General features: G+C 47.5%; 1 protein-coding gene across 1 annotated transcript in view; it reads left to right on the forward strand.

Moving 5' to 3' along the window:
- The first annotated feature begins 386 nt into the window (after window positions 1–386).
- LOC115476857 overlaps window positions 387–27,238 on the forward strand; it is a 51,320-nt gene continuing 24,468 nt past the window's right edge. Inside the window, exons 1-12 of the mRNA XM_030213431.1 lie at window positions 387–489; window positions 2,372–2,590; window positions 13,664–13,819; window positions 13,910–14,070; window positions 14,197–14,306; window positions 15,511–15,632; window positions 18,128–18,343; window positions 18,431–18,577; window positions 20,889–21,055; window positions 22,771–22,886; window positions 24,410–24,531; window positions 26,312–26,536. Of these exons, the coding sequence (XP_030069291.1) occupies window positions 387–489; window positions 2,372–2,590; window positions 13,664–13,819; window positions 13,910–14,070; window positions 14,197–14,306; window positions 15,511–15,632; window positions 18,128–18,343; window positions 18,431–18,577; window positions 20,889–21,055; window positions 22,771–22,886; window positions 24,410–24,531; window positions 26,312–26,536 (1,864 nt within the window). The remainder of the gene's footprint in view (window positions 490–2,371; window positions 2,591–13,663; window positions 13,820–13,909; window positions 14,071–14,196; window positions 14,307–15,510; window positions 15,633–18,127; window positions 18,344–18,430; window positions 18,578–20,888; window positions 21,056–22,770; window positions 22,887–24,409; window positions 24,532–26,311; window positions 26,537–27,238) is intronic.

The following is a 27,238-nucleotide window of genomic DNA, read 5'->3' on the forward strand; positions in this document are numbered from 1 at the left end:
AGAGATTTCAGATAGATTGGATTTAAAGGGGATAAATATAGTGACGTCGTCAGCATAGATGAAGGGATTAAGGCCATGTTTGGCTAGTAACTTGGCTAGGGGAATCATCATGAGGTTGAAGAGTATCTATATAAGAGTACTATAGTCCTTAACCCTGGAGGTAGATACATCCTTGTCTGTAGAGCCCTGTTTGGAAAGGGGTTTAGCCTTTTATTTAGGACATGAACAAGAAACAACTGTTATAGTCCCCTTGAAAGCACTCCAGTTCCTCTTTCCCAGGTTGCATAACCACAGCTGGCTGATGCAGACCTGAATGCCTCATTTGCACTGAATTATGAAGCCACCTTGCATTATAGTGTTTTTCCCTTTCCAGGTTACACATAGATATGTCAGTGGCTGAGAACTGCGTGCTTATCAGGAACCATGGAGAGCTGCTGCAGGCTGAGAACTGCTCAATGGAACTCCCTTTTGTGTGTAAAAGACCTGACAGTAAGCAAGAAGCGCCAGGAATCAGGTGCTGGGGCTGTGATGGTGTATTATAGTGGGTATGGCATTGAGGGGCATAATCGAACGGCGCCACCCATCTACGTGGCCGGCCATCTTCGGGGCTGGCTCTGTAAAGGGGCGGCGCCAACCATATTATCGAAAAAGATGGCCGGCCATCTTTTGTTTCGATAATACGGTCGGGGCCGGCCAAATCTCAACATTTAGGTCAAATGTTGAGATCGCCGGATTTAGAGGTGGCCGGCTTCGGTTTCCGGCCATAATGGAAACCAGGCCTGGCCATCTCAAACCCGGCGAAATGCAAGCCCTTCGGTCATTGGGGAGCCAGCATTCATAGTGCACTGGTCCCCCTCACATGCCAGGACACCAACCGGGCACCCTAGGGGGGACTGCAGTGGACTTCAAAAATTGCTCCCAGGTGCATAGCTCCCTTACCTTGGGTGCTGAGCCCCCCAAATCCCCCCAAAACCCACTCCCCACAACTGTACACCACAACCATAGCCCTTAGGGATGAAGGGGGGCAGCTACATGTGGGTACAGTGGGGGGTTTTTTTTTTGGGGGGGGGGTTGGAGGGCTCAACATTTACCACCACAAGTGTAACAGGTAGGGGGGGATGGGCCTTGGTCCACCTGCCTGAAGTGCACTGCACCCACTAAAACCGCTCCAGGGACCTGCATAGTGCTGTCATGGAGCTGGCATAGAGGCTGGCAAAAAAAAATTTTTTTTTTGGGTGGGAGGGGGTTGGTGACCACTGGGGGAGTAAGGGGAGGTCATCCCCTATTCCCTCCGGTGGTCATCTGGTCAGTTGGGGCACTTTTTTGAAGCTTGGTCCTGAAAAAAAAGGGAACAAGTGAAGCCAGCGAAGTGCTCATCAGGGCCGGCTTTCTTTTTTCCATTATCGGGTGAAGCCGGCCATCTTGTAACCACGCCCCCATCCTGCCCCGTCCCACCTTCGCTACCCTACCGACATGCCCCCTTGAAGTTTGGCCGGCTCTGCGATGGAAAGCAGTTGGCGCCGGCCAAAATTGTTTATACCGATTTGGCTGGGTTCAGGAGATCACCGGCCATCTCCCGATTTGTGTTGGAAGATGGCTGGCGATCTCCTTCAAAAATAAGCAGGATAATGCGTTTTATGTCCTACGAACTGTGTGATGAGACACCATCTCGTTAAAAGGTTCTGTTTATCACAGGAAGCCTGTAGACTGATCTCTTGGATTTAGTGGTAGAAAACAGATGACCCGAGTCCAGGCTAGGGTGGGGTGGCCATCTTTCAAGGAATATTGTGAAGAGTGATGAACTTTGGGTGGGCTCCTGCACGCAGTCTTTAAGATGTCTGGGGAGTACAGACTGGTAGAGGACTGAGGTGCAAGTCATGGGTGTATTTTTCCCCCTCAAGCCCTATTACTGCCATAATCGCAGGAATTAATGGTTCTTCCTTGTATTCTGCTGCTGTGCTCCGATCCTTATTCTCAGTTACATCATGTCAGGTCCTATTTTTATCACAGGTGGGTTACTTTTCTTAAATCGGGATTTGGGGAAAGTTCTTCTCTGGAGCCCCTTAAGAGCCGCACAACAGCCGTATCACGATCTGGTACTGGAATGGACTGTTGGGAATCCTGTATGTCAAAATGCTCTTCCTAATGGTGACAGTCTGTACCACTGATGAGGCTAAGATTTCATTTCACTAGAATTAAAGAAATTAAAATAGTGGGTGCTGTCCCTTGTACAAAGCCTTTTCTAGCTGTGACTCCCTCGTGGATGCTGTTCCCAGCCCAAAGCTGATTCAGTAAGATTTGATGCTTAATAGTGTCCCAGAGAGCCGATGTAAGTAGCATCTGTTGCCTGCTTTTATATTTTTGTTTACAGCTGTCGATATGTTTCTGTCTTATCCCGGTCATGTCGTAACACTCAGAGAGAATTTGTTGCCGGTCACCTATATCTCCCTGGAATCCGCCAAAGCTGCCTGTTTGTATGAAAAGGATCACTGCACAGGTGTGGTCAGCTCTGAGAAGAAGTACTTTCTGGTGAGCGGGACAGAGATCATCCAAAGTACAGGCCAAGCACACGACTTCTACCTGAAAACGGGTAAGATGTTCCTGTCTCTGCTGCTAACCTTAGCTCCCTGTCACCTCTTCTTTTAATCAAACTGCATTGGCTTCCAATAAATGCAAGAGTTACCTTTAAACGATGTGTATTTGTTTATGAAATTTTATTTGGTCTTTTACCTGTGTATATGTAGTACTTGTTAGAATTACCTTTACGTAATGCTCATCTGAGATCGAGAGACTACCTTATCCTCCATTTTCCATGTTGTAAAGATCTTCGTTGCAGATGTATTCATGATGCAAGATTCACATACCAAGCTACTAGGAAATGGAATTCCCTACCCAAGTCACTCAGGGGCTCTTTTACTAAACCGCGTAAGCGTCTACGTGCGCCCAACGTGTGCCAAAAAGGAGTTACCGCTCGGCTACCGCGTGGCTCTTACGGTAATTTCATTTTTGGCAGGTGTCCGAAAAATAATTTTTATTTTCGGACGCGCGTATCGGACGAGCGCCGAGTGGCATTTGATGCGCATAGGTCATTACCGCCCAGTTACCGTGTGAGTCTTTACCGCTAGGTCAATGGCTGGCGGTAAGGTCTCAGACCCAAAATGGACGTGAGGCAAATTTCATTTTGCCGCATGTCCATTTTAGCCAAAACTTTTAAAAAGGCATTTTTTACAGGTGCACTTAAAAATTGATTCACACACCCAAAACACGTGTCTACACTACTGCAGGCCATTTTTCAGCGCACCTTAGTAAAAGGACCCCTAATATTTAGATAATTATTTCCAACTTTTAAATGGAAACTCTTTAGGTATTTCTCATAACCAGATGTTAAGTTTTCCCACAGTAAAAAAGGCTAAGGGGCCCTTTTCCTAAGCTGTGTAAGCGTCTACGCATGTCCAACTTGCACCAAAATGGAGTTAAAGCCCAGCTACCGCGTGGCTCTTGTGGTAATTTCATTTTTGGCATGCATCCGAAAAATATTTTTTATTTTCGGACGTGCGTATTGGACGTGTGCCAAGTGGCATTTGACACATGTAGGTCATTACCGCTCAGTTACCACATGAGACTTTACTGCTAGGTCAATGGCTGGCGGTAAGCTCTCACCCAAAATGGACGCGCGACAATTTTCATTTTGTCGCACATCCGTTTTTGGCAAAAATTTTTAAAAGGCATTTTTTACATTTGTGCTGAAAAATGATGCTGCGCATGCTGAAAATACGTGTCTACACTACCGCAGGCCATGTTTCAGCGTGCCTTTGTGAAAGGACCCCTCAGATATATTACTGACTACTTGGAATTTCATAAATAGTTGAAAGCATTCTTATTTAGTGAATTCCTCACCACTGTTGTTGATTCTTATTATTTTAGTTAATTTGTTATTTCAAAATGGGTCATCTTACTGCTTGGATGTTTTTACCTGTTATTGTTTTGTAATTTGTTTTAAAAGTTTGATGTAGGCCACATTGAACCCAAACTTGTTTGGGATAATGTGGGGTACAAATGCCATAAATAAATAAATAAATTTTAAAGCCAGATACCCGTTTTGTGCAGGTAGATTGTATTTCCTCAGCAACCCTCCAGACCGGTCAAGACGCTTGGGTTATGCATGCCTACCAGCAGAGGGAGACTGAGAACACTAACTTCAAACTGAGTACATATAACCTGTGCTAGCCCTCTATCTCCAGTATTTTCTCAGTCTCAGCAGAGGGTAGACATGCAGCCTGTGCAGCTTGTCCGGTCTGGTAGGATTTAGGTCCTGGTGGTGAGATTAGTTAATCTTCAATTGGTTTCTGGGGATAGATTGATGAAAGAGCAGTGTTAATCCCTGTGCCTGGAATAGCTGTGGTGTGCAAGGGGTTGGTAGGTCCGGTGGGGCCTGCCATTGTCCCCTCTGGGGTGTCACACCCGGGTGGCCGGGTCCCTCCCCCCGACTGGCTCTCCCGTTTTGGGCAGCGTTGTGCCTCGGCTGCAGTGTTAATCCTGCAGCCTTGAGTGCCATACAGATAATAGCAGCAGGGCTCAAATAAAGTTGAAAAAAAAAAAAAAAAAAAAAGCACACCTCGTGTGGAGAGCTGCAGGAGCTGCACTCCGGTGTTTCTGGAGGTGTTCAGCTGGTCTGGGAGAGCTGAGCCTGTAATTAAGCGCCGGTGAGTGTTTTTTTTCTTTTATTTGCTGTTCGCCGGTTGTTGTAATCAGCTGTTTTCTGAGGCGCGAGTATGTCAGGGAAGTTGCTTCGTTGCCGGCTGTGTGCGCGTCGGGGTGTAGACGCGGCTGGCGGTCCCTGCCGGTTCTGTGGAGAGCCCAAGGCCCTATCCCCCGCGCCACCGGTGTTAGCAGCGGAGGTTCCTTCGGCGGGATCGCAGGAGGTTACTGCGGCTCAGTTTGGCGCTTCAGCGGCGGTTCCGATTTTGGCGGGAACCGCCGCCATCTTGGATTCGGGCCTTTTGGGCGCTGAGACGGTCGTGGGGCCTCAGTCTCTCCCGATTTCGAGTCCCGCTGGGGGGGAGGCCTCGGGCAGCATGGGGTTCCCTCCAGAGTTTGTTTGGAGTTTGTTTCAGGCTTGGAAGGCGGGCCCATCGGGTGCGGAGTCCCTTAGTCCCAGATTGGGGGGGGCTACCGCTAAAAGACCTCGAGTGGAGTGCTCTGAAGATGTAGAGGTCTTTTCCCCTCCGGATTCTGAGGGTGATTTTAGCCCCCTGGAAGAGGAGGAGGGGTCGGTTGCAGGGCAGGATGGGGACCTGTCTTTGCCTGGGGAAGACCCCTCTGTGGTTAGGATTTTTCACAGGGATGAATTATCTGACCTCATTGAGCAGGTGTCCGCCACTTTAAGGTTTGATCCTGCGGCAGCTCCCATTGGGGATGGGAAGCAGGTGGATCCTTTGGTTAAGGGGATCAGGCGGGTCTCTCGTTCTTTCCCTATGAATGCGGACTTGAGAGATATGATCACGCAGGAGTGGCATTCGCCGGAGGCTCAGTGTAAGGTGGCTCGGGCTATGACCAAGCTCTATCCTATTCCTCAGGAGGACAGAGAGTCTCTCAGGCCCCCGACGGTGGATGCCGTGGTGACGGCAGTGACTAAGGCTACTGCTATTCCAGTGGATGGGGGGGCCGCGTTGAGGGACCCTCAGGATAGGAAATTGGAGACCTTTCTAAAGCGGAGTTTTGATCTGTCTGCCTTGGCGCTACAAGCGTCTGTGGAGGTCTGGTGGCTCGGGCCTGTTTTCGCTGGGCGGAGAGGCTCCTGGATAGCCCGCAGGCGGATAGGGCTTCTCTTGTTCAAGATCTGGCCAAGTTGGAGATGGGGTCGTCGTTCTTGGCGGATGCGCTGTACGATTTGTTGAGGGCCTCTGCTAAGAACATGACCTTTGCGGTGGCGGCTAGGCGGGCCCTGTGGTTGCGGGGCTGGGTGGCCGATGCCGCCTCCAAGACTAAACTTTGTTCCCTCCCTTTTAGGGGCTCTCTGCTTTTCGGGGAGGAATTGGATAAGTTGGTGAAGGGTCTTGGTGATGCTAAGGCCCCTCGGCTTCCTGAGCTTCGTCCCAAGGTGTCTAAGGGGGCAGCAGGGCGGGGGCGTTTTCAGGAGGCTCGGCGTTATCGGCCCGGTAGGTCTTCTGGGGGGACTAGGGGTCGGTTTTTCCAGAGAACCCAGCCCTTTCGAGGTGGCCATCGCGGGGGGCGAGGCTCCTTTTCGGGAGCGTCCGGTACGTCCCGTGTGTCTCAATGATGGTTTGGGGACCCAGCCTCTGGTTCGCGTGGGGGCTCGCTTGCGCTTGTTTTACCAGAGGTGGGTCCAAATCACGTCGGACCAGTGGGTCCTACAGATAGTGCGAGACGGGTACGCCCTAGAATTCGACAGTCCCCTCTCCGATTTCTTTCTCGTGTCTCCCTGTCATTCAAGATACAAGGCAAGAGCAGTACGGACCACTCTGTCGCGTCTAGTCGGTTTAGGGGCGGTGGTACCTGTTCCCAGGTTAGAAAGAGGTACGGGCTGTTACTCCATTTACTTCGTGGTGCCCAAGAAGGAAGAGGGTGCCTTCCGGCCCATTTTAGACCTCAAGAAGGTCAATGCAGCTCTAAAGGTTCCCTCCTTTCGGATGGAGACATTGCGCTCAGTTATTGTAGCGGTGCAAGAAGGAGAGTTTCTGACGTCTCTAGATCTGACAGAGGCTTACTTACACATTCCCATTCTAGAGGCGCACCAGCGTTTTCTTCGCTTTGTGGTCTTAGGGAGACATTTTCAGTTTTGTGCGCTTCCTTTCGGTCTGGCGACTGCGCCTCGCACCTTCTCCAAGGTGATGGTGGTGGTGGCAGCGGCGCTGCGCTTGCAGGGCATTTTGGTTCATCCGTATCTGGACGACTGGTTGATTCGGGCCAAATCAAGGTCAGAGAGCGAGGAGGCCACCGGCCGTGTGGTGACCTTCTTGCAGTCGCTCGGTTGGGTGGTCAATCTGGCAAAGTGTCACCTGGTGCCTTCCCAGTCCCTGGAGTATCTGGGAGTTCGCTTCGACACGAAGAAGGGCCGGGTGTTTTTGACAGCTCCTCGCATCTCCAAGCTGCAAGAACAGATCCGTCGGCTCCGAGCGCAGAGGGCGCCTTCGGCGCGGGCGTATCTTCAGGTGTTGGGGCTGATGGCAGCAACAATAGAGGTGGTTCCTTGGGCCAGGGCCCATATGAGAGAATTACAGAGAGCCTTGTTGTCTCGTTGGTCCCCTCAGTCTCAGGACCTGGAGGAGAGTTTCCCTCTGTCGGGGGTTGCCCGTCGCAGCCTTCGCTGGTGGCTCCACTCGCCGAATCTAGCGAAGGGCATGTCGCTGGACGCTCCCAATTGGACGGTGCTGACCACGGATGCGAGTCTCTCGGGCTGGGGAGCGCATTGCCTGGGTCAGGTAGCCCAGGGACGTTGGACGTTGGAGGAAGCATCTTGGTCCATCAATCGCCTGGAGACTCAAGCAATTCGGTTGGCTCTTCGGTCCTTTCACAGCCTGTTAGAAGGCAAGGCAGTCAGGGTTCTTTCCGACAATGCCACGGCCGTCGCATATGTAAATCGGCAGGGGGGAACGAAGAGCCAAGCGTTAGCTGTGGAGGCGGCGGAGTTAATGTTGTGGGCAGAAGCTCATCTTCAGGGTCTCTCGGCGGGACACGTGGCAGGGGTGGACAACGTGAGCGCGGATTTTCTAAGCAGGCACACGTTAGACCCCGGGGAGTGGTCCCTCCATCCCTCAGTGTTCAATCGTCTGGTGTTGGAATGGGGTCGGCCGGTGCTGGATCTCATGGCATCGGCCGACAATGCTCAGGTCGATCGCTTCTTCAGTCGTCGAAGAGATCCTCGGGCCGAGGGCATCGACGCGTTAGTGCTCCCGTGGCCGACTCAACAGTTGCTCTATGTATTTCCGCCGTGGCCGCTGGTGGGCCGCGTGGTGCAGCGGATCGGGCGCCATGCAGGTCTAGTGGTTCTGATTGCGCCCAATTGGCCTCGACGTCCGTGGTACAGAGACCTGGTTCGGTTATTAGTGCAGGCTCCGATTCCGTTGGGGCCCAGGGTGAGATTGGTTCAGGGGCCGATCGAGATGGCCGACCCTGCTCCATTCTCGCTTACGGCCTGGCTCTTGAGAGGCTCAGATTAAGGAAGAAAGGTTTTTCGGCCAGGGTAATTGATACCATGTTGCGCTCTCGTAAGAGGTCTACTTCTTTGGCTTATGTGCGGGTGTGGCGCATTTTTGAGAACTGGTGTCAAGAGCGGGATTATGTTCCTCTACGTGTTTCGGTCGCGGAAGTTTTGGAGTTCCTACAGGACGGTCTTGACAGGGGGCTCTCGCTCTCTTCCCTGAAAGTGCAGGTTTCAGCGTTGTCTTGTTTCCGTGGAAAGATTCAGGGGATTTCCTTGGCGGCTTCGCCGGACGTGGGGCGGTTCTTGAAAGCTGTCAAGTTGCTTCGTCCGCCTCGTCGGCCGACGGTTCCGCCCTGGGATTTGAATTTGGTCTTGGAGGCTCTGGTAGGCCCTCCGTTTGAACCGTTGGCTTCCATCTCATGTAAAGATCTTACTTTAAAGACAGTGTTTCTGGTGGCCATTACTTCGGCGCGTAGAATTTCGGAGCTACAGGCTTTGTCTTGTAGAGAGCCTTTTCTCTCCTTGGCTAAGGAGAAAGTGACTTTGCGGACAGTTCCTTCGTTTGTTCCTAAGGTGGTCTCCTCCTTTCATGTAAATCAGGTGATCTCATTACCAGTGTTGGGGGATAGGTCTGGTGATCTCTCTCAACGTCGTCTGGCTAAGTTGGATGTTCGACGCATTTTGCGGTCGTATTTGAGCAGAACGCAGGACTTCCGAGCGTCAGATCGTTTGTTCATTTTGTTTGGAGGTCCCAGAAAGGGGGAAGCGGCTTCCAAGGCTACTCTGGCTAGATGGTTGAAGGAGACTATTGCCTCGGCGTATTTGTTGAAGCGTCGGGCAGTTCCCTCGGTACTGAAGGCACACTCTACTCGGGGGGTAGCCGCCTCTTGGGCGGAAAGTAGTTTTATTCCTCCGCAGGACATTTGTAAGGCGGCGGCGTGGTCGTCCATTCATTCTTTTGTAAAGCATTATAGGATTGATGTGCAGGCAAAAGAGGATGCTCGGTTTGGAGCGGCTGTGTTGTCTTCTGCTTTTCGTGGGTCCCACCCTTAATGTGTCTACTGCTTTGGTACTTCCCAAGCGTCTTGACCGGTCTGGAGGGTTGCTGAGGAAGGTGAAATTAGGCCTTACCTGCTAATTTTCTTTCCTCTAGACCCTCCAGACCGGTCAAGAGCCCGCCCTGTCTCTTATCAGAAGTATTTTTCAGCCGGGTCAATTATCAGAAGTATTTTGAGCCGTGTTCTGCTATGTCTGTTCATTTTATATTCAGTATGGTCGGAGAACTTTCTTTGACTCTAATATTCTGCAGAGTGGGACGCCTGGGCGTTTCATCTGTTTAAGCACACTGTTGGTGTTTAACTGTTAGTTTCCAGGTACAGGGGTTTTATTAGTTTCAGAGTTACTGTTCCAGGGATTTGTTTCTCTGCTTTGCTAAGTGTATACTGGAGATAGAGGGCTAGCACAGGTTATATGTACTCAGTTTGAAGTTAGTGTTCTCAGTCTCCCTCTGCTGGTAGGCATGCATAACCCAAGCGTCTTGACCGGTCTGGAGGGTCTAGAGGAAAGAAAATTAGCAGGTAAGGCCTAATTTCACCTTCATTGAACCTTTACTACTACTACTACTATTTAACATTTCTAGAGCGCTACAAAGTGTACGCAGCGCTGTACAAACACAGAAGAAAGACAGTCCCTGCTCAAAGAGCTTACAATCTAATAGACAAAAAGTAAAGCATTTACAGTCGGAATCTCTTGAATTGAAATAAAGGTATGACTATTTCAATGCTTCTAGAAACTGGACAGTGGGGCGGCCCATTCATCAGTCAGTTAATGGCTTTTAAAGGAAAAATAATGTGAAATGTATAAATATATCTTACTGTAGAAGGATGAAAATGAAGGTCAACAGATACCTTTTATAAGCTAACATTCCCTTCCTCAAGTTCGAACAGATCAAACCGAAAAAACAGCAGCTCCTGAATATACAAGTGAACCCAAGAGATTACAGTGCAGGTAGTGAGGAGAAGGTGGGGTTGAAGTGCTTCGTCTTACGAGAACGTGACATAAGGGAAAGTCCACAAGACACACAAAAACTGGAGAGTCAATGTAGATAGGAACCAGATGATTCTTTATTCAACAATTGGAGAAAACCCAACATAGTTATGTTTCGGGATAGCATGTGCCTGCTTCAGGGGTAAATATTCTTTAGTTGCGATGACAGATGGATTAAAATAAAGCATTGAAAGCTGGTCCTATAGGTAGTCAATTTTAGTAAGCAACCTGAATTGGTCTCAGCGAGTTAAAATCAAATAAAAACTATAAGGTGTAAATCGTTCTCCCTGGGAATCACTTTTTGTGTCTCAGCCGACCTTCGTTAACATAAACAGTGTAACTTGTATTCTGCTAATCCTCACGGTTCGAAGCAGATCCCAGTATACAAGAAGTGGACATTTCCAGAAATTACAAGCAATAATCTACAAGATTTACATAAATGTTAAAAAAAACTAATCCATGCTATTTATTAGGTTGCAAAACAGATTTTTAAAATTGAAAATAACTGCGAATTTAAATACTTAGGAATAACTCTAACAGCGGATCCACGCCAACTCTATAGGAAAAATATAGATAATCTTCTGAGACAGACGAAGCAGACATTGGCCCATTGGCATACATTGCCGTTGACATTAAATGGGAGAATAAGTCTGTACAGCATGGTATTATTTCCCCGATGGCTGTATGTATTTTGACAGTTACCCTTATACTTACAACAGAAAGATTTTAAAAAATTAAAGAGAATGTTGTCCTACTTTTGCTGGGGGGGGAAAGAAACCAAAAATTAAATTTGAACATTTGAGTGGAAAATTGCAGAAAGGAGGATTGGAGCTACCTAATCTGCGAGAATATAATTGGGCATGCTTATTAAGACATGTGGCAGATTGGGTACTAGGAACGGAAGAATATACCCCATGGGAGATGGAACGAAACTTATTTAAACCATATCATCCCTACTATTTATTACATGCCCCCACACATAAGATACCTACTGAGTGGAGGCAGCATCTTTTATTGGCTCCAATGAGAAAGGCATGGGATTATGTAATCCACCTCTTGGGGAAAAATCCCAGATGTACTGATATGTTACCATTAATTGGCAATGCTGACTTTCAGTCGGGTATTCAGTCGATTAGACACCACAGATGGGCAACGGAAGGGGTGGTGGTAGTGGCGGACGTATTACACAATACAGGACGGATACGGACACAAGGTGAATTGGGACAGATAGTTGGGGATGACAATGTGGATTGGTACTCATATTTACAGGTGAAGGTTTATACGGCTAGACTGATAAGAGAGGGGTGTTCTAGAGAACTGTTCCCTCTTCTGGAACACTTTTTCTTACCCCCAGGGATAGAAAGGGTTACGGTGTCGGGGATGCATATAGCAATATCACAGCTGAAACTGCCTAAGTCATTAGCAGGGGTGGCACAAAAATGGACGAATGATCTAGGACTGACAGTCACAGAAGCTGACATCTTAACTCACATGACAGAGATTAAAGACAACTTGCATAATGCAAGACATAGGGAAACTCAGTATCGTATAATCATGCGGGGATATTTCACACCTAAACAAGCATATTATGTGGGACGTATATCAGAGAGTAAATGCTACAAATGTGGAAGCACAGACCCGTCGTTTCTACATATGCTATGGGACTGTATTTCTATACAGAGATTCTGGATGAGAATACAGCAGTATTGTGCATGTATATTAAATAAACCAGTTATGCTGACTGCCCAGAAGTGTATATTGGGTTATAAAGGAAGCAGGACAACTTTGAGAAGAGCAGAACGCCAGTTTATGTATAAAGTCAGTATCATTGGGAAAATGTGTATAATGCAGTATTGGATCCAGGGGGAAGCTCCCTCATTTTGGCATTGGCGTAATGGGCTACAGATGCTCGTTACGTGGGAGGCCAGAGATGCGAGAGGTACCCCCAAAAAGAAAAAGGAGTTTTGGGTAATATGGGAACCTTATATTCAATCGATGGGGGGCAGAGCCCGCAGTTTAATAATGAATACGTTGCAAATGTATAATCAATAAACAGATGACTGAAATGTGCAAACATACAAGGAGGAGAAGAATGAGAGGGAGGGGGGAAGAGTCAGTTGGGGGGGAGCTTGGGAAGGGGGGACGGGAGGGGAAAAGGGGAAAGAACAATAATAATAAAAGTACTTTGTTGTTGATGTTAGAATTGGTTATTGTTAACAAGCGGTGTGATAAAGAGGATTGTGTACAATACTCAATTACAATGTTAAACTGCATCTTCTTTAATAAAAACTATTGAACAAAAAAAAAAAAAAAAGAGGAAGGAGGTGTGTGCTTGGATCGGTGGCCGCGTGGCTGTGGGAGCGTGGAGGCACGGAGGCATTTTGGAGATGTGTATGTTTGGCAGTATTTTTGTGTTTATTTCAAATGGGTGCAGGAATAGTGCCAAGCATGTATATGTGTCTCCGGGGTGTCTCCGTGTTTCCGCGTTCTGGCAGTCGCGTGGTCGCTGGTCTGGGCACATGACTTTTTCGTTTTTTTTAAATTCATTTACAAATTTTTATGTTTTGGTGGATTCGAGTGCTCCCCGAGTCTCTGAGGTTTTTTTTTTTTTTATTTGGGGGGGGGGGGGGTTAGCTTTGCTTTTGTTTTTGACTGTAGGGTTATAAATACATACTTTTGTCGATATTATACAGCTTGCACTAGCTATGCAGAAATAAAGGTTTATATACTTTAAAAAAATTGAAAATAACTTGGAAGTAGTAAGTAAAAAAAAAAAGTCTGAACATCTTTACTAAGACGAGGTGCTTGGAAAGAAGTAAGACCAGGGCTTTTTTTGAGGGGTTACTGAGTACTGGCACCTTTTCCATTGTCTGCTAAAACTGACCCATGGACCCCAAGTTTTAATGAAAGAGCTCAAGCTCTACACACCAATTCTGCCTTGTCCATAGATTCTGTGACTGGTTGCAGGGGGCCTGGCTATTGTGGGGTGGGTCCCTCAGTGATCACCCCTAGCATTTGAGTACTGGCAACTTTTTTGTTAGAACAAATGCACTGAGTAAGACTATCTAATGACCTTAAAAGGGCAACCTATAGATTCAAGAGGGGTACAGAGCTGGCAGGTCGGTTTATTGGCTCTGTTTGGAAACCCCACATCTTTTGCCGAAGGGTTTAACTGCCGAAACCTGAGCAACAAATATTTAAGAATGAACTGTGCAAAACATCCTGCCTGGCTTTGCCCAGTCTTTAATTATACCTCAGGGATAAAAGTCCTGCAGTGATTTTGGCATCATTTTTTTCTCTTTCTGAACTTACAAGAAATTAAATCCTTGGGCTGAAGGTGTGCCAGCAAATCACCTGACAGATTTAATTTGCCCTCTTTGTGCCTGGGCCTTACGGCTGTAACTCTGAAGTTAGTGACTGTTTCTCAGTTAACCTGGAGTGTTTGCTTCCTAGGATGTACGCAAGGGCACTTTGGTACCCACTGCCAGGCTGTCTGTCCACCGTGTCACAACCGTTTGCCCTGCAATGCTGTTACTGGGACCTGTGTGGGCACTTCCAGCTTCACCTGCACACTACAGTCAATGGATCCCAGATGCTCTGGCGGTAAAGGTATGCCTCAGCTGTGAGTTATTGGGGGATACGATTGCCTTTTCAGGAAACTATGGCCTATAAACATTTTTCTTTTTTCATTTGTTTAAGTTTCAAGCAACCTATGCCCCTTCAGACCTAAGTGGCATTACTTTCACAGTGCCTGCTATTACATTGAAAATCAGTCAAACAAGACATGGGCCGAGGCCAGGGAAAGGTGCAGAAGTTTTAAAGAAACTGGCCTGTTTGTGATGAACAGCACCCTGGAAAAGGTAACCCTGTTCCTTCCAACAGCTTGCTTGGATATGTCTTCCAGTCTGAGGTGCACAGACAGCAGCATATGTACCTCATCCCTAGGGTCATAAACATAAAGTTCTTGGGTGTTTTCTGCTTTGCAGATGTGGGTTCTATCCCAAAATGTCAGCAGCTGGATTGGACTGACCTACATGACCAGAAATTCCTCTTACATTTGGATCGATGGTACTGCAGCAGGTGCCCAGGGCTCCAGGTAAGTCATATAAGTAGCTTCCGATGCATGAAGATAGTGGCTTCATAAGTACAAGGTGATCACACACTGGAGATCAGATGTCTCCCAGAGACTACTTCCTCCTCCTTCATTGTTCTCTTGATGGTGTGGTGGGGAGGACAGCAGAGGTGGTGTCACATGGCTGTGTCAGCTGTAATTTTATAAGTACATAAGTTTTACCATATTGGGAGAGACCAAAGGTCCATTGAGCCCAGCATTCTGTTTCCAACAGTGGCCAATCCAGGTGACAAATACCTGGCAAGATCCAAAAAAAGCTCAATACATTTTCTGCTGCTTCCAATCCTGCTTCCAGATATACTGGAATTAGAAAAGGTGCAGAGAAGGGCGATGAAAATGGTAAAGGGGATGGGACGACTTCCTTATGAGGAAAGGCTAAAGCGGCTAGGGCTCTTCAGCTTGGAGAAAAGGCGGCTGAGGGGAGATATGATAGAGATCTATAAAATAATGAGTGTAGTGGAACAGGGAGACATGAATCATTTGTTTACTCTTTCCAAAAATACTAGGACTAGGGGGCACGTGATGAAGCTACAAGTAGTAAATGTAATAAATCAGAGAAAATGTTTCTTCACCCGATGTATAATTAAACTCTGGAATTCGTTGCCAGAGAATGTGGTAAAGGCAGTTAGCTTAGCGGGGTTTAAAAAAGGTTTGGGCGGCTTTCTAAAGGAAAAGGTCATAGACCATTATTAAAATGGACTTGGGGAAAATCCACTGCTTATTTCTGGGATAAGCAGCATAAAATGTTTTGAACTTTTTTGGGATCTTGCCAGGTATTTGTGACCTGGATTGGCCACTGTTGGAAACAAGATACTGGGCTTGATGGACCTTCGGTCTGTCCCAGTATGGCAATACTTATGTACACACAGGCGCCATTTCATTCAAAAACCGATTGGGGGGAGTGTGAGTGCTCCCCTTCCACTCCCCCTAGCTACGCCTCTGGTGAAGAGGGTGGAGTGGGGCCAGGGTGCGAATTGCGTTTAGATGCAGGCTCAAAATCCGCATTCCCTCCCCCCCCCCAATCTCTGTGGAAATCCACAGCTGCACTTTGATACATCTAGGACCGGCTTAGCCTAGATGTGTTTGGGAGTGATGAGGATTATTAAGGTGTGCCTTTTCTGGTGTATCGGTTTTTTCTTGATACAATATACTCTGTCATTATCTCTAGGATATTTACCATTGGCAGCCCCATCCTAACAAAACAGAAGACCTGTGTGATGACCTTTGGGTACTTCTTGGTCTCGGATGTGTGCTCTTCATTTCGGGGGTGGATTTGTAAACGAGCAGAAGGTAAAAGATCGAGAATTGTTCACGTCTCGTAGATGATTTTTCGGTGGAGGTAGCCAGTGGTGATTCTCTTTTAAGTCACCACCCTGGAAACATTTTGAATACGTTTCCTTTTACCCATTGTGCTTAAGCGCAAGGGGAAACCTCCTACCTGCCCTGACCTAATACACGTTGGTTTTGTTTGCAATAGCTGTGACGCTGCTAAATTCAGTCTGTCTGTGTTTTTATACTATGAAATAGCCCTCTAGGGAGAGAGATAAATGAAAAGAATGCCAAAAAAGAACTCGGTTCCTTAAAAAATATATCAGTATCGCTTAATACAAAGCATAGGACCTGTTACATCGGATGTTAAACGATGATATATTAATATCTATAGAGAATCGGGAAGGGGAAAGGAGAATTCAGTATAGGCTGCAAAATGCAGCCAAGCTATGTTTCAGTGAGAATCGCCGCAAATACGGCTCACTTAGAAAGCTCTATACTTCGTTAGAAGTCCTGCCACGCTTCCCCTCCCTTTCTACGCTTATTTTAATTAATCAAAAATGAAGGTTCTTTATTTTTATAGTATAAAAAAGCTCACAGGTCCACAATGTTCTAATAAGCGTAATGTTTCAAAAATAGCCCAAACAGGTCCACAAAGAAATCTGGAATAACCAGCACCAGAAATTCAAAAAGCTGTAAAAAAAATTCTTATCTCAGTCTGCCGATATTTTCATGTCCAACAGAGCACTCTGCTGCAGAACTCCTTCGTAAGAGACGCCTGTATTGTGCTTTCAAAAGTTGATGGCAGACTTTGGAATACCCCTGGCACTCCCCTTCGCCCCTGCAACCCCCCCCTCCGAGGCACATCACACACCCCCAAAGCACATCACCCCCATCACCCTTCCTCCTAGCACGGGGGTGCACGGAGCAGTTGTGCAGCTGTCGGTTCTGCCAGTCCCCTTTGATGTTACTTCTGACCCAGGACAGGGGACCTGCAGAACCGACAGCTGCACGAATGCTCTGTGCACCCCCATGCTAGGAGGAAGGGTGGCGGGGGTGATGTGCTTTGGGAGAGTGTGACGTGCCTCGGAGCGGTGTGACATGCCGGGGTGGGGCGCAGCGGCGATCCACCCTGGGTGACAGTCAAACTAGGTACACTACTGCTTTGAATGATCATCCTGAGGTGTAGTTTTAGATATGTAACTCTACCAGTCAGGGTAATTTGCAACCTTTTTTTGTAAAAGGCTTATTTGATTCTGGACTTGAGGACTTATCCTTTCGTCACACAGGCTAAGTGATCAGATTGACCAGAGAAATAGCCATAATCCTTGCATTTGCCTGTGCAGGATTAAATATCCAGCCAGCGGCAGTTGGAATCTGGCCGCTACCAGTGTTATCTCTGGAAATTCAGTGCCAGGCCATATCCAGGAATCAGCTTTGAATGTCTGGGTCTATGCGACCAGCTATCGCTTATCTGGTTCAGTGAGAAATTCAACACTTAACCGCCTAAGTGAAAGCAGATAAAGATAGGACTGAGTTTTATGCAGTCTGATTTGTCTGGTTAACTTAGGAGGTTAAGTGATGAATATCTCACTCAGGGGCCGTTTTACAAAGCTGTCGGAGGGCTAATGCATGGGTATCACATGCCAAATCGTCACTACCGCTGGGGTAGCGCGTGCACCCAGCGGTAATTCCGAGCTTGGCGTGCCCCAAATCCCGGTGGTAATCGACAGCGCAGCCACATTAGCGCGTGCTGCATGGGTAACGTGTGAGCCGTTACCGCTAAGTCATTGGCTGGCGGTAAGGACTCAAGCCATATATAGGCATGCACTAATTTCAATTTTTGCACATGCCCATATCCTGGGCCATTAACAAATGGTGTTTTTCCCAGCTGCGGTAAAAAGTGGCCCAGCATGCACCCAAAAGTCACGCCCACATTACCGTAGGCCACCTTTTACCGCGGCTTTGTAAAAGGACCCCTCAACCAGATAAGTGCCGACTCCTCCCCAGAATGCCGACAAAATAGACAAGTACAGCTTTAGAATTTAGTTGCTGATACTCGGTCACTAACCGGTTAACTGCCCCTAAATATTCCCAGATAGCCCCACACAAGTGATTTAATAGGGCAGGAGCCTCTCCTGCCCTGTAAATCACTTTGAATATTGACCCCACAGTTTTGAAACTTCCCCATTCATTTATTTGTGCCCTGGTTGGTCGATAGGCAACACTGCTTTCCTTGAGTACTGTCATCTCTTCACTTTACTCTTGCAATAACTCTTTGGGCCCGACAAACATCACAATTGCCCTGAGCCCCCATGTTAAAGGGGACCCCAACCCTGCCAGAAGTTGAAAGAGAGAAGGCTACAAGCAAGCTTTGGGGCCTCTCCCTTTCTACCCTAGGCCCCATCAAGTCCAGCACCAGCCCTGGATACAGGAAAGATTTTCAAGCCAGTTGGCCGCAATTGGTCAGTGTGTTCTATTTGGATCTCTTCTTATTGACTTAGTTTTCTTTTCAGTTGTCAGCTTGTACACGGAGTATTCTGGCAAGTCACTGTACACCCCTCACGTGCCCACGGCCAACATATACAGAGACTTAGAAGCAGCTAAGAATGTGTGCAGAGTGAGGCAGATGTGCACTGGGGTGGTTTTGACAGGGAATTCCTATGTCCTGCACAGCAGCACCGTCCTGTTTAACAGCTGGAAAAATGGTGTCGACACCCTCCTGAAGACTGGTATGTATCGCCCACCTTTCCACATCCCCTGATAGCACCGCCAAGGCCGTAGTGGCAGGCATAGAATAACAGACATCTTTATTGTAGACTGTCAGCATGGAAGATATGGAGCTCAGTGTGAAGATAAGTGTCCTAAATGCCTCCACAGCAGCCCATGCAGTGGGTACAGCGGGCTCTGCAGTGACCATTTATACTGCAGTAATAAGACCCAAAACCTCTTCTTCTGTGAGAGCGGTGAGTTATCATCTGAGATCAGTTGTTAACGTTAGAGCAAACTATGAAAGATTTCTCCCCCTCCCCCTCCCTTCTCCTGTGAAATTGTCACTCACTTTGATACCTTCCTTGCAGGGCCATGCCAACACGGTAAGCGCGGTAAGCGCCACAGGGGGGGCGTCTGCCTTCAAGGGCGCCGCGCTGTCGAGTTGTATTTTTAAAAAAAAACCTTACTCCTCCGCTCCATCCCTGATTCCCCGGCGCTTTAAATTTACCTCGCTCCGCCTCCGACGTCTGCGCAGCGTCAGTGAAAGCGCTGCCTGTCTGACGTCTCTCCACCAGCTTTCCCTTCGCTCGTTCGTTCCCTCTGTGTCCCGCCCTCAATGAAATGACGTCAGAAGAAGGCGGGACACAGAGGGAACAAACGAAGGGAAGGCTGGTGGAGAGACATCAGACAGGCAGCGCTTTCACTGACGCTGCGCAGACGTCGGAGCCGGAGGCTGAGAGAGGTAAATTTAAAGTGCCGGGGAATCGGGGATGGAGTGGAGGAGGCTCAGGCTGAATGAGAAGTATGCTCAGAGCCTCCTCTGCAGGCCAAACCCAGCCATTTCCTCCATCGCGCCCCAGACGGCAGCTTGGGGGAGCAACGCTCGGCTCTTTGGCACCGCCCAGCTCTTCCACGTGCCTTGGAGCCAGAAAGGTCCGGAGGAAGGGCGCGCGTGCCAACTGATAGTCTGTAGGGGGGCGCCAGCTAATGGTCTGCAGGGGGGCGCCAGAGACCCTAGGCACGGCCCTGCTTCCTTGCATGAAAGATGCTGAGAAAACTCTCCTTGTATTTCTCGTTTGTATTCCACCACTAAACACGTACAGCGTGGTCTTTGCTGCCATCTGCATTCAGTGCCGGGTGTTTGCATGGTAGATGATGACAGAAAGAGGACAAAAAGGAGCATCCTTTCTGCCCAGTAGAACTATAGGGCTTGTAACTGCTGTTCCATGCGGGTTACCCCCCCCCCCCCCCCCACACACACACACACACACACCCATGCCTTTATGTAGGATTGAAATTACTGCTCTATGCAAGATGTTTAGAAGTGCAAAAACCCATTTCACTGTGGCTTTCAGCTGAAATGCTTATACTCTTGTTATTTAGGGATTCTTGATACCATTTTAATTGCCCTGCAAGGGAAACCCTGACAGCAGAAGTGTGTGCTAGATTCCAGGGGTGATAGAATTAAAACTAATGCCTAGAGTCATTTTTTCAGTCTTTTTGTAGTTGACTCCTCAGTTACGCTCGGGTTTTAAGCAGCGTGTCCTGCCTGGTTTTGCAAATTCGTAAAGACCTCTGTGTGCTGGTGCACCATGCCTTAGTGAGAGAATTATGGGCCGGATACCGTAAAAAAGCTGAGGGTCCGCTGTTCAGCTTGTGACGGTCAGCAAAGGAGCAGACTGCTGTGTGCTGATTTGACCTGGATATTCAAAGCTGGGCCGAGTACAGGCACCAGCATTCAGTACCTGAGTCTGGGTGGCCGCTGAAAGCTGTCCAGGTCCTGGTTGATCTCTGGGTTCCTGTTTGAAGCTGAGGCAACAAAAAGGCTGTCCTGATTTTATCTGGGCACTTAGTGGACTGAAAATCGCCACTAACTGGGTAAGTCCTAAATATAGGAGTTTAGTGTAATTTTGATCTCAAATTTAGGAACTTATCCCTAGCAGATTTCAAAGAGGCCAATTTAAGAGCCAAACTCTCAGTTAGTAGCATGAGAACATAAGCGTTGCCCTACTGGGCCAGACCAGTGGTCCATCTAGCCCAGTATCCTTTTCCAACAGTGGCCAATCCAGGTCACAAGTACCTGGCAGAATCCCAAAGCGTTACAAGATTCCGTTTTACCAATCCCAGGGCAAGCAGTAGCTTCCCCATGTCTGTCCCAATAGCAGACTATGGACTTTTCCTCCAGGAACTTGTCCAAACCTAAACCGAACTACATTAACTGTTTTTACCACTTCTCCAGCAGTGAGTTCCAGAGCTTAACTATTTGTTGAGTGAAAAAAAAAATTCTCCTATTTGTTTAAAATGTGCCACTGTGTAACTTCTTGGTGTGTCCCTTAGTCTTTGTACTTTTTGAAAGAGCAAACAGTCGATTCACGTTTACCTGTTTCATAAACTTTTTGAATCTCAGCTTCCTTGTCTTTACCTGAGGTATGTCAGCTATGTTACCTGACAGTTCTGCATCCACGGGTAGAAGACTTTTATTGCACAAATATATGTTCTTTGCACATCTCTGTAACTGCCGCATACATGTCTAAGGGTTATGTTCTCTCTGTGTGTCCTGTTCAGGGTACATATTTAGTGGAAAATGCCCCACTGAGGCTGGGTGGTGGTACTGGCACGGCAGCTGTTATTACTTTCAGACAACCAGGAAGAGCAGCTGGATGGAGGCAGTGCAGCTGTGCAGACAGTACCAGGACGCTCACCTGCTATGGATAGTGAGTGCAGAAGAGAAGGTAAAATGCACATATAGCCTTCCGTGTTCATGGAGAATTCCTGCTGTATGCACAAATTCCAGATTCCTTATCTTGCTAGACCAGTCCAGACAAGTGTATTGTGTCCTTCTCAACCAGCAGGTGGAAGGCAGAGAAAGCTGACAACTTGGAGATGTCTTCAGATGTGTGGGGGAGGAATGGTTTCAGATGGGAGCAGAATAGGGTTGGGAATCAGTTGCTTTATGGCTGAAAGGAAGCACTAGAGGCTCTGAAGTAGAGAGTTGCACGGGGACAGAAATCTTACCCATCCCCGCCCGTCCCCGCTGGAATCTTACCCGTCCCCACCCATCCCCACTGGAATCTTACCCGTCCCCACCCATCCCCGCAAAAATTTAAACCATCCCAACCCATCCCCACCCGTCCCCGCAAGAATTTAACCCATCCCCACCCATCCCCGTAAGAATGTAACCCATGCCCACCCATCCCCATGAGAATTTAATGGTACATAAAAGAAAATTCCAGTCAGCTCCCTCAGTCTCTCTCTGGATTTGAGCCACAGCACTGTAGGCAAGGAAGGAATGGAAGTTGGAACTTGGAACACTCTGGTGCACACATGTAAGATTTGTCTCTGATTCACTGGGATTGTATGCTGAGAGGCCGCCACATGCACGCGCCAGTAGGTCAGGTGACATCTGATTCTCGTGCCTGTGTCAGAGCTGAGGTCTGTGCACCAGCCTGGGAGCAAAGAGGATTAATAGTAACATAGTAAGTGACAGCAAATAGACCTGAATGGTCCATCCACTCTGCCCAATAGTCACACTCATGATCAATTCATCATTAAATCAACGAGTGTGATATTATATACTTGATTATGGTCTTTCGTGTTTCTGGAACAAAGACCACAGAAGTCTATCTGGCCCCATCCTTATGTTCCAACTGCTGGAGTTGCCATCGAAGCCCACTCCAGCCTATTCATGTTCTCATTTGTGGGACACAGACCATAAAAGTCTGTCCAGCACTGTCCTCATGTTCCAGCCACTGAAGTTGCTGTCTAAGCCCTTTCCAGCCCATCCTATACCAGATTGCCATGTATGAGACACAGACCATACAAGTCTGCCAGGTATCAGCCCTAGTTCATCACAGCCAGAGTCGCCATCTAAGCATCACTTGACACATCCACACACATGCAGCCATTTAAGGTTAGGTTTTTTATAACTTCCATTTTCTAATTAGAGATCCTTTGTGTTCATCCCATGCCTTTTTGAATTCCGTCATCATTTGTGACTCTACCACCTCCTTAATGGAAGACTTTTCACATTTATGCTGTTAAAGCAAGGAGGAAGAGGAGGAGGAGGAGGAGACAGCACTCAAAGAAATTGGTATTCGGTAGATGAGAGGCTGGTGCAGGTGGAGCTTACAATTCCACGGGAAGCCCACAGAACTGGTTCCATCCCCGCGGGAACCCCGCAGGAACTGACTCCGTCCCCACGGGAACCCCGCATAACAGCTTCCATCCCCGTGGGAACCCCGCAGGAACTGCCTCCGTCCCTGCGGGAATCCCGCGGGTTCCGCGGGATTCCCGCGGGGACGGAAGCCGTGCAGCTCTCTACTCTGAAGTCTGAACACCTTCCTCAGCTGGAGTTACTCTGACCTCTAGAGGCCGATCATGGCACTGAGTTTGGGGAAGGAAAAACTGCTTTGTTTTAAGGGATCCTGTCCTTGCTGTTTGTTTTCAGGAATGGCTCCTCACAAAAACATCCCAAATTACTACCTGGACTGGCCTGTCAGGACACAAGTACTGCTCTGTTTTGGCATGGTCTTACAGCCAGTATCCGTACACTACTGAAACATGGTAAGTGAGAGCAGAGGCTGGGGTAGGGGTGGGAAATGGTTACTGGAAAAACTCAAACTTCGTGGCTACAGTTTCAAGGTGACTCAGAAAAATGTTCAGCTGGTGGCAGTACAGGAACCTCGTGCTTTCACCACTCTACTATGGGTTGGATATTTAAAAGGTAAAGGGAAGGGAATTAATAAACGTTGATGGCTGAGAGTGGGCGGATTGAATATCACCACTGTCTGGATAACGCTGGCAGGTGTCACACTGTCCAGATACTCGGCATCATTCACTATTCAAATAGCAACACTCGATATCTGTATTTTTATTAACCATTGCAGCTGGCATTAAAAAAAGAGTTTCCTCATGCTGCTATGAGCTTCTCGCTAAACTGGATCTAACTTCTGTTGGATTGCACTGAAAGCCAGGGACTACAGACCAGGGCACTCTCCACAGTGCTGCAATTTCAGGCAGGTGTCACCCTTGTAAGACGGTTGAGATTCCTTTCTCCAGGGATTGTCATTCCTGCCTCTATAGGATCCCCAGCCCCCCAATTGGACTCCTAACCCAGGAATTGAACCCATGTCCTGTGCACTGTCATGAACTAGGCACACTGTTGTCATTTTAAGAAAAATAAGGATGAGCCCTGTAGATGAGCAGGAATCACGCTCAGGAAATTCTCAGTGGGTAACCAGGGCACAGCGGGGGACATGACACAGAAATGGCCTTTTCAGTATCCTTTGACCTGTTTGTCCTGCTCCCTCAGTTCCTAATTCCTATACAGATGTACACACTCATGAAGGACTGCAAATTACATTCGTTTGTTTATTTTGAGCTTGGTGTACTGCTTTTCAGGGCTAGAATCAAAGTAGTTTACACTCAAATAAAAATGAGAAAAGAGAGAGTGGAAAGGAACAACAATGTGCTAGGACAGGTAAAAACGAGATAGGAGCCAGGCTGCGGGCCTGGTCAAATGCTGCTCTTCTTTAAGTACGCTATAAGACACTCATTTTGGCCCCATATTTTGCTGGCGATACTGTCCAGGGCCAGGGTCCCCACACTGGGGCCAAACACAAGTGTTACCTTCACTAGTCCATTTAGGAGTAGCCATCTTTAGGGGCACCACTCTGTGTATAGAACTGTAAAAGCTGGAGGGCCTTCTATGACCCAGATAAAATTTTGGAATTGGAGTACATTCAGGCTTTCTTTCTAAAGATGCAAGTTTGGATACAAACCAGGATATAGTGTCGTCCCCCCCCCCCACCACACACCCACCCACTGCATTGCCACCTACTTTCTGAAACTTAGGCCAGTCCTGGCTCTTTTGACAAACTGGTGCATTCTGCTGCCTCTGGTGGAAGAAGCAGGGACTACAGATTTCAAAAAGCATGAGGGTTAAAAATTCACAGAGCAAGGATCATCTGGGTCATTGGGCAGCCCTATTACCCCGTAATGCTCGCTGCTTCATGCGTGGTTATCTGCAGAGCCTCCCCCCTTTAGAAATCTCTCCTTGATTTGAAGTTCTCTTCTCTTTATTGTAGGCTGCCTGTACGCAGGCGGACTAGCAACTATAAGTGCTGTGCGCATTTTGCTGGTTCTGACGGCTCTCTGACAGCTATTGGCTGCTCTCAAAAACACCTGTGGACCTGCAAGAGGAAGGAAGGTAATCTGCAGAAAAATATTGATATGTATGCAGTTATAAGAGAGAAATATAGCACAGAGAATGGGGACAAGGATCAACCTTAGTTTTCAGGTTTTCATGAAGCCAGGACTGTGGTTCCCACTCTTCAAAATGGTGGAGATGAAACCAATGTTGGTTGTGAGGGTAATTGTGTAATCATGTACCTCTTTCTAAGTGCCAAAAATGCACCTACTGGGAGGTCATTCTATTAAAAAAATGCATGCATTGATTAGTGCAACAGGTCGAATATGTGACTATATTTTTAGACACTAACACTGTTATGGTGTAAAGGCTCACTCCTAGACTGTGAAGGTTCATGCATAGATCATAGTATTTTATCATCTACGCGTGTACCCGTGTGCTCTGCCCAGACTCCGCGCATTTGATCACTCCATCAAATATTGTCACATAACCATGGAATAGTGCATTGCCAGAAGCCGCTCGTTTACATGCAAATATTTTCACATACGTGTGTAAGAGACTAGAGTACAAAAAGAAAAAGGGAATAGAGGCTTCCACAGCAGTCAGACAAACCAACAGAGGGTGGAAGGCAGGGGCGTAGCCAAGCCTCACGGTGGGTGGGGGGGCACATTTTGGTGTGCCACCGCTCCCCACCCACTGCCGCAGCAAATACTTTGGCTGGCGGGGGTCCCCAACCCAGGCCAGCTGAAGCCTTGTCCAGGCTACCACGTTGCCTGCCCTGCTCTGGCTTCCCCTCATGTCCTGCACACTCCTTTTAGTGAAATTGAGCATGTTTTAGCCACATTTGAGCATTCTTAGTTTCACTAAAAGGAGCGTGCCGGACGTGAGGGGAAGACAGAGCAGGGCAGGCAATGTGGCGGCGCCGGAGACTGGCGCTGGACAAGGCTTCAGCTGGTGAGGGTTGGGGCCAGCAAAACCAGGGGCCCAGAGGAAATTTGGGGAGGGGCCCAGGCCCCAATGGCCCCACATAGCTACGCCACTGCTGGAAGGAGAAAAAGTCCAAGAACTCTAGAAGTCTTATATATCTTCCAAATATAAAAAGTTTATTCTCTAATAAGAAAAGCATAAAAAGTCCAGACCCAACACAGGCCATGTTTCAGCAATAAGCCTTCTTCAGGGGTCATAACTGTACAATAAATAAATAAAATAACATAACCCATAATAAATGGTAATATGACCAATAATAATTAAGTAAATGTACAATCACAAAAACAATGAATAACCGAATATGACAATGTGTGACACAGTGCATACAGAGAGGACATATGTAAAATGTATATAAGATGTGCATGTAAAGTGTGTATGTATGACTTGCATCAAATTATATGATCATGAATCCAAAGAAAATCTGTGAAAATAAAAATGTATGTATGTATGAATGTGAAAATGACAACTTTTTAAAATGTGAGGACAAGGATGGCCCATCCTCGACCTAAGCCACAGCCCAACCCTGTCTCCAAATTATCTCACCAAGACTAAGCCAGACTGCACAGGTGCTCACCTTCTATCTGCCGGAGACTGAGGAATACAGGTTAGGGCCAGACTGTATAGGTCCCTTTGTAGGAGGAAAGCCTTTATCTAATTGTTCTCAGTCTCCATCTGCTGGCAGGAGAGGGTAAACCCATGCATCTGGATTGGTCTGGAGGAACTCAAGGAATGAAAATGATCAGGTAACATCTACTGCAATTTCATCTTATGTTTAGGGGTTAGTACATGATTCTTTGATGGCTTTTCTGATTGAGAGCGTCACATGACTCGTCTGCTGTTTAATAACTTTCAGAAGCTGTGGATATCCTTCAGTACTCTCCCTATTACCTCTTGGGAAAGGCCACTTCAAATTCTTCAATAACATCCCTACAGGAGGCCCTGAAGCTTTGCCGCTCCCAGCGAAGTCTGTGTAATGGCATCCTGAAAAGTGAGGAGAAACACAGGACAATGTTTGCAAGCCAGATTGTCCAAATTAAAGGCTACACAGGACCTGACAAGATAGCCTACTTGAAATCAGGTGCGGGGTGTGTTGGGGGCACATATGATGGTACTTTCCCAAATGCAGGTGTGTGACTTGTGCCTCTCTGCCTGAGCTGCAGAAGCCATATGCCTGGTCTCAGATCCATGTTCAGATACTCTGCTGCTCTCAGCTTTCACATTTAACTGTTTGCTTCATTGGGTCCAGTGATGTCAGAGGTATTTAGTGTCTGGAGGACAAGGTGCACAAATCAGAGTTTGTACACATGCAGAAAACCTTTTATATTCACTGTTTCCTTTGCGCTTCTCCCTAGCGGGTCCGGGCTTCAAATAAAATCTGGCAACTGTAATCTAGTGTCAACCAGATAAGAACATAAGAGTCAGACCAATGGTCTGTCTAGGTCAGTATCCTGTTTTCCAAACAGTGGCCAAGGCAGGTCACAAGTACCTGGCAGAAACCCAAATTGTGGCAACATTCCATGTAGAACCCCAAAGAGTAGCACGATTCTGGAATCCTAAAGAGTGACAAGATTCCATGCAGAATCTTAGAGTAGCAACATTCCATACTTCAAATCCCAAAGGTATTGTAATGTAGCAAACTTTGTGCATACAGCTGCAGGCCCAGTACACATAAGCAAGACTGAATGAACTGGAAGATGATATTGTGACTTGAAACATGAATATATTTGTGTTAGCCAAATATGCCTAAATTATATTAAAATGTATGAATCACAGTCCATTT

Source organism: Microcaecilia unicolor, chromosome 8, assembly GCF_901765095.1.
Source record: "Microcaecilia unicolor chromosome 8, aMicUni1.1, whole genome shotgun sequence".
NCBI lineage: Eukaryota > Metazoa > Chordata > Amphibia > Gymnophiona > Siphonopidae > Microcaecilia > Microcaecilia unicolor.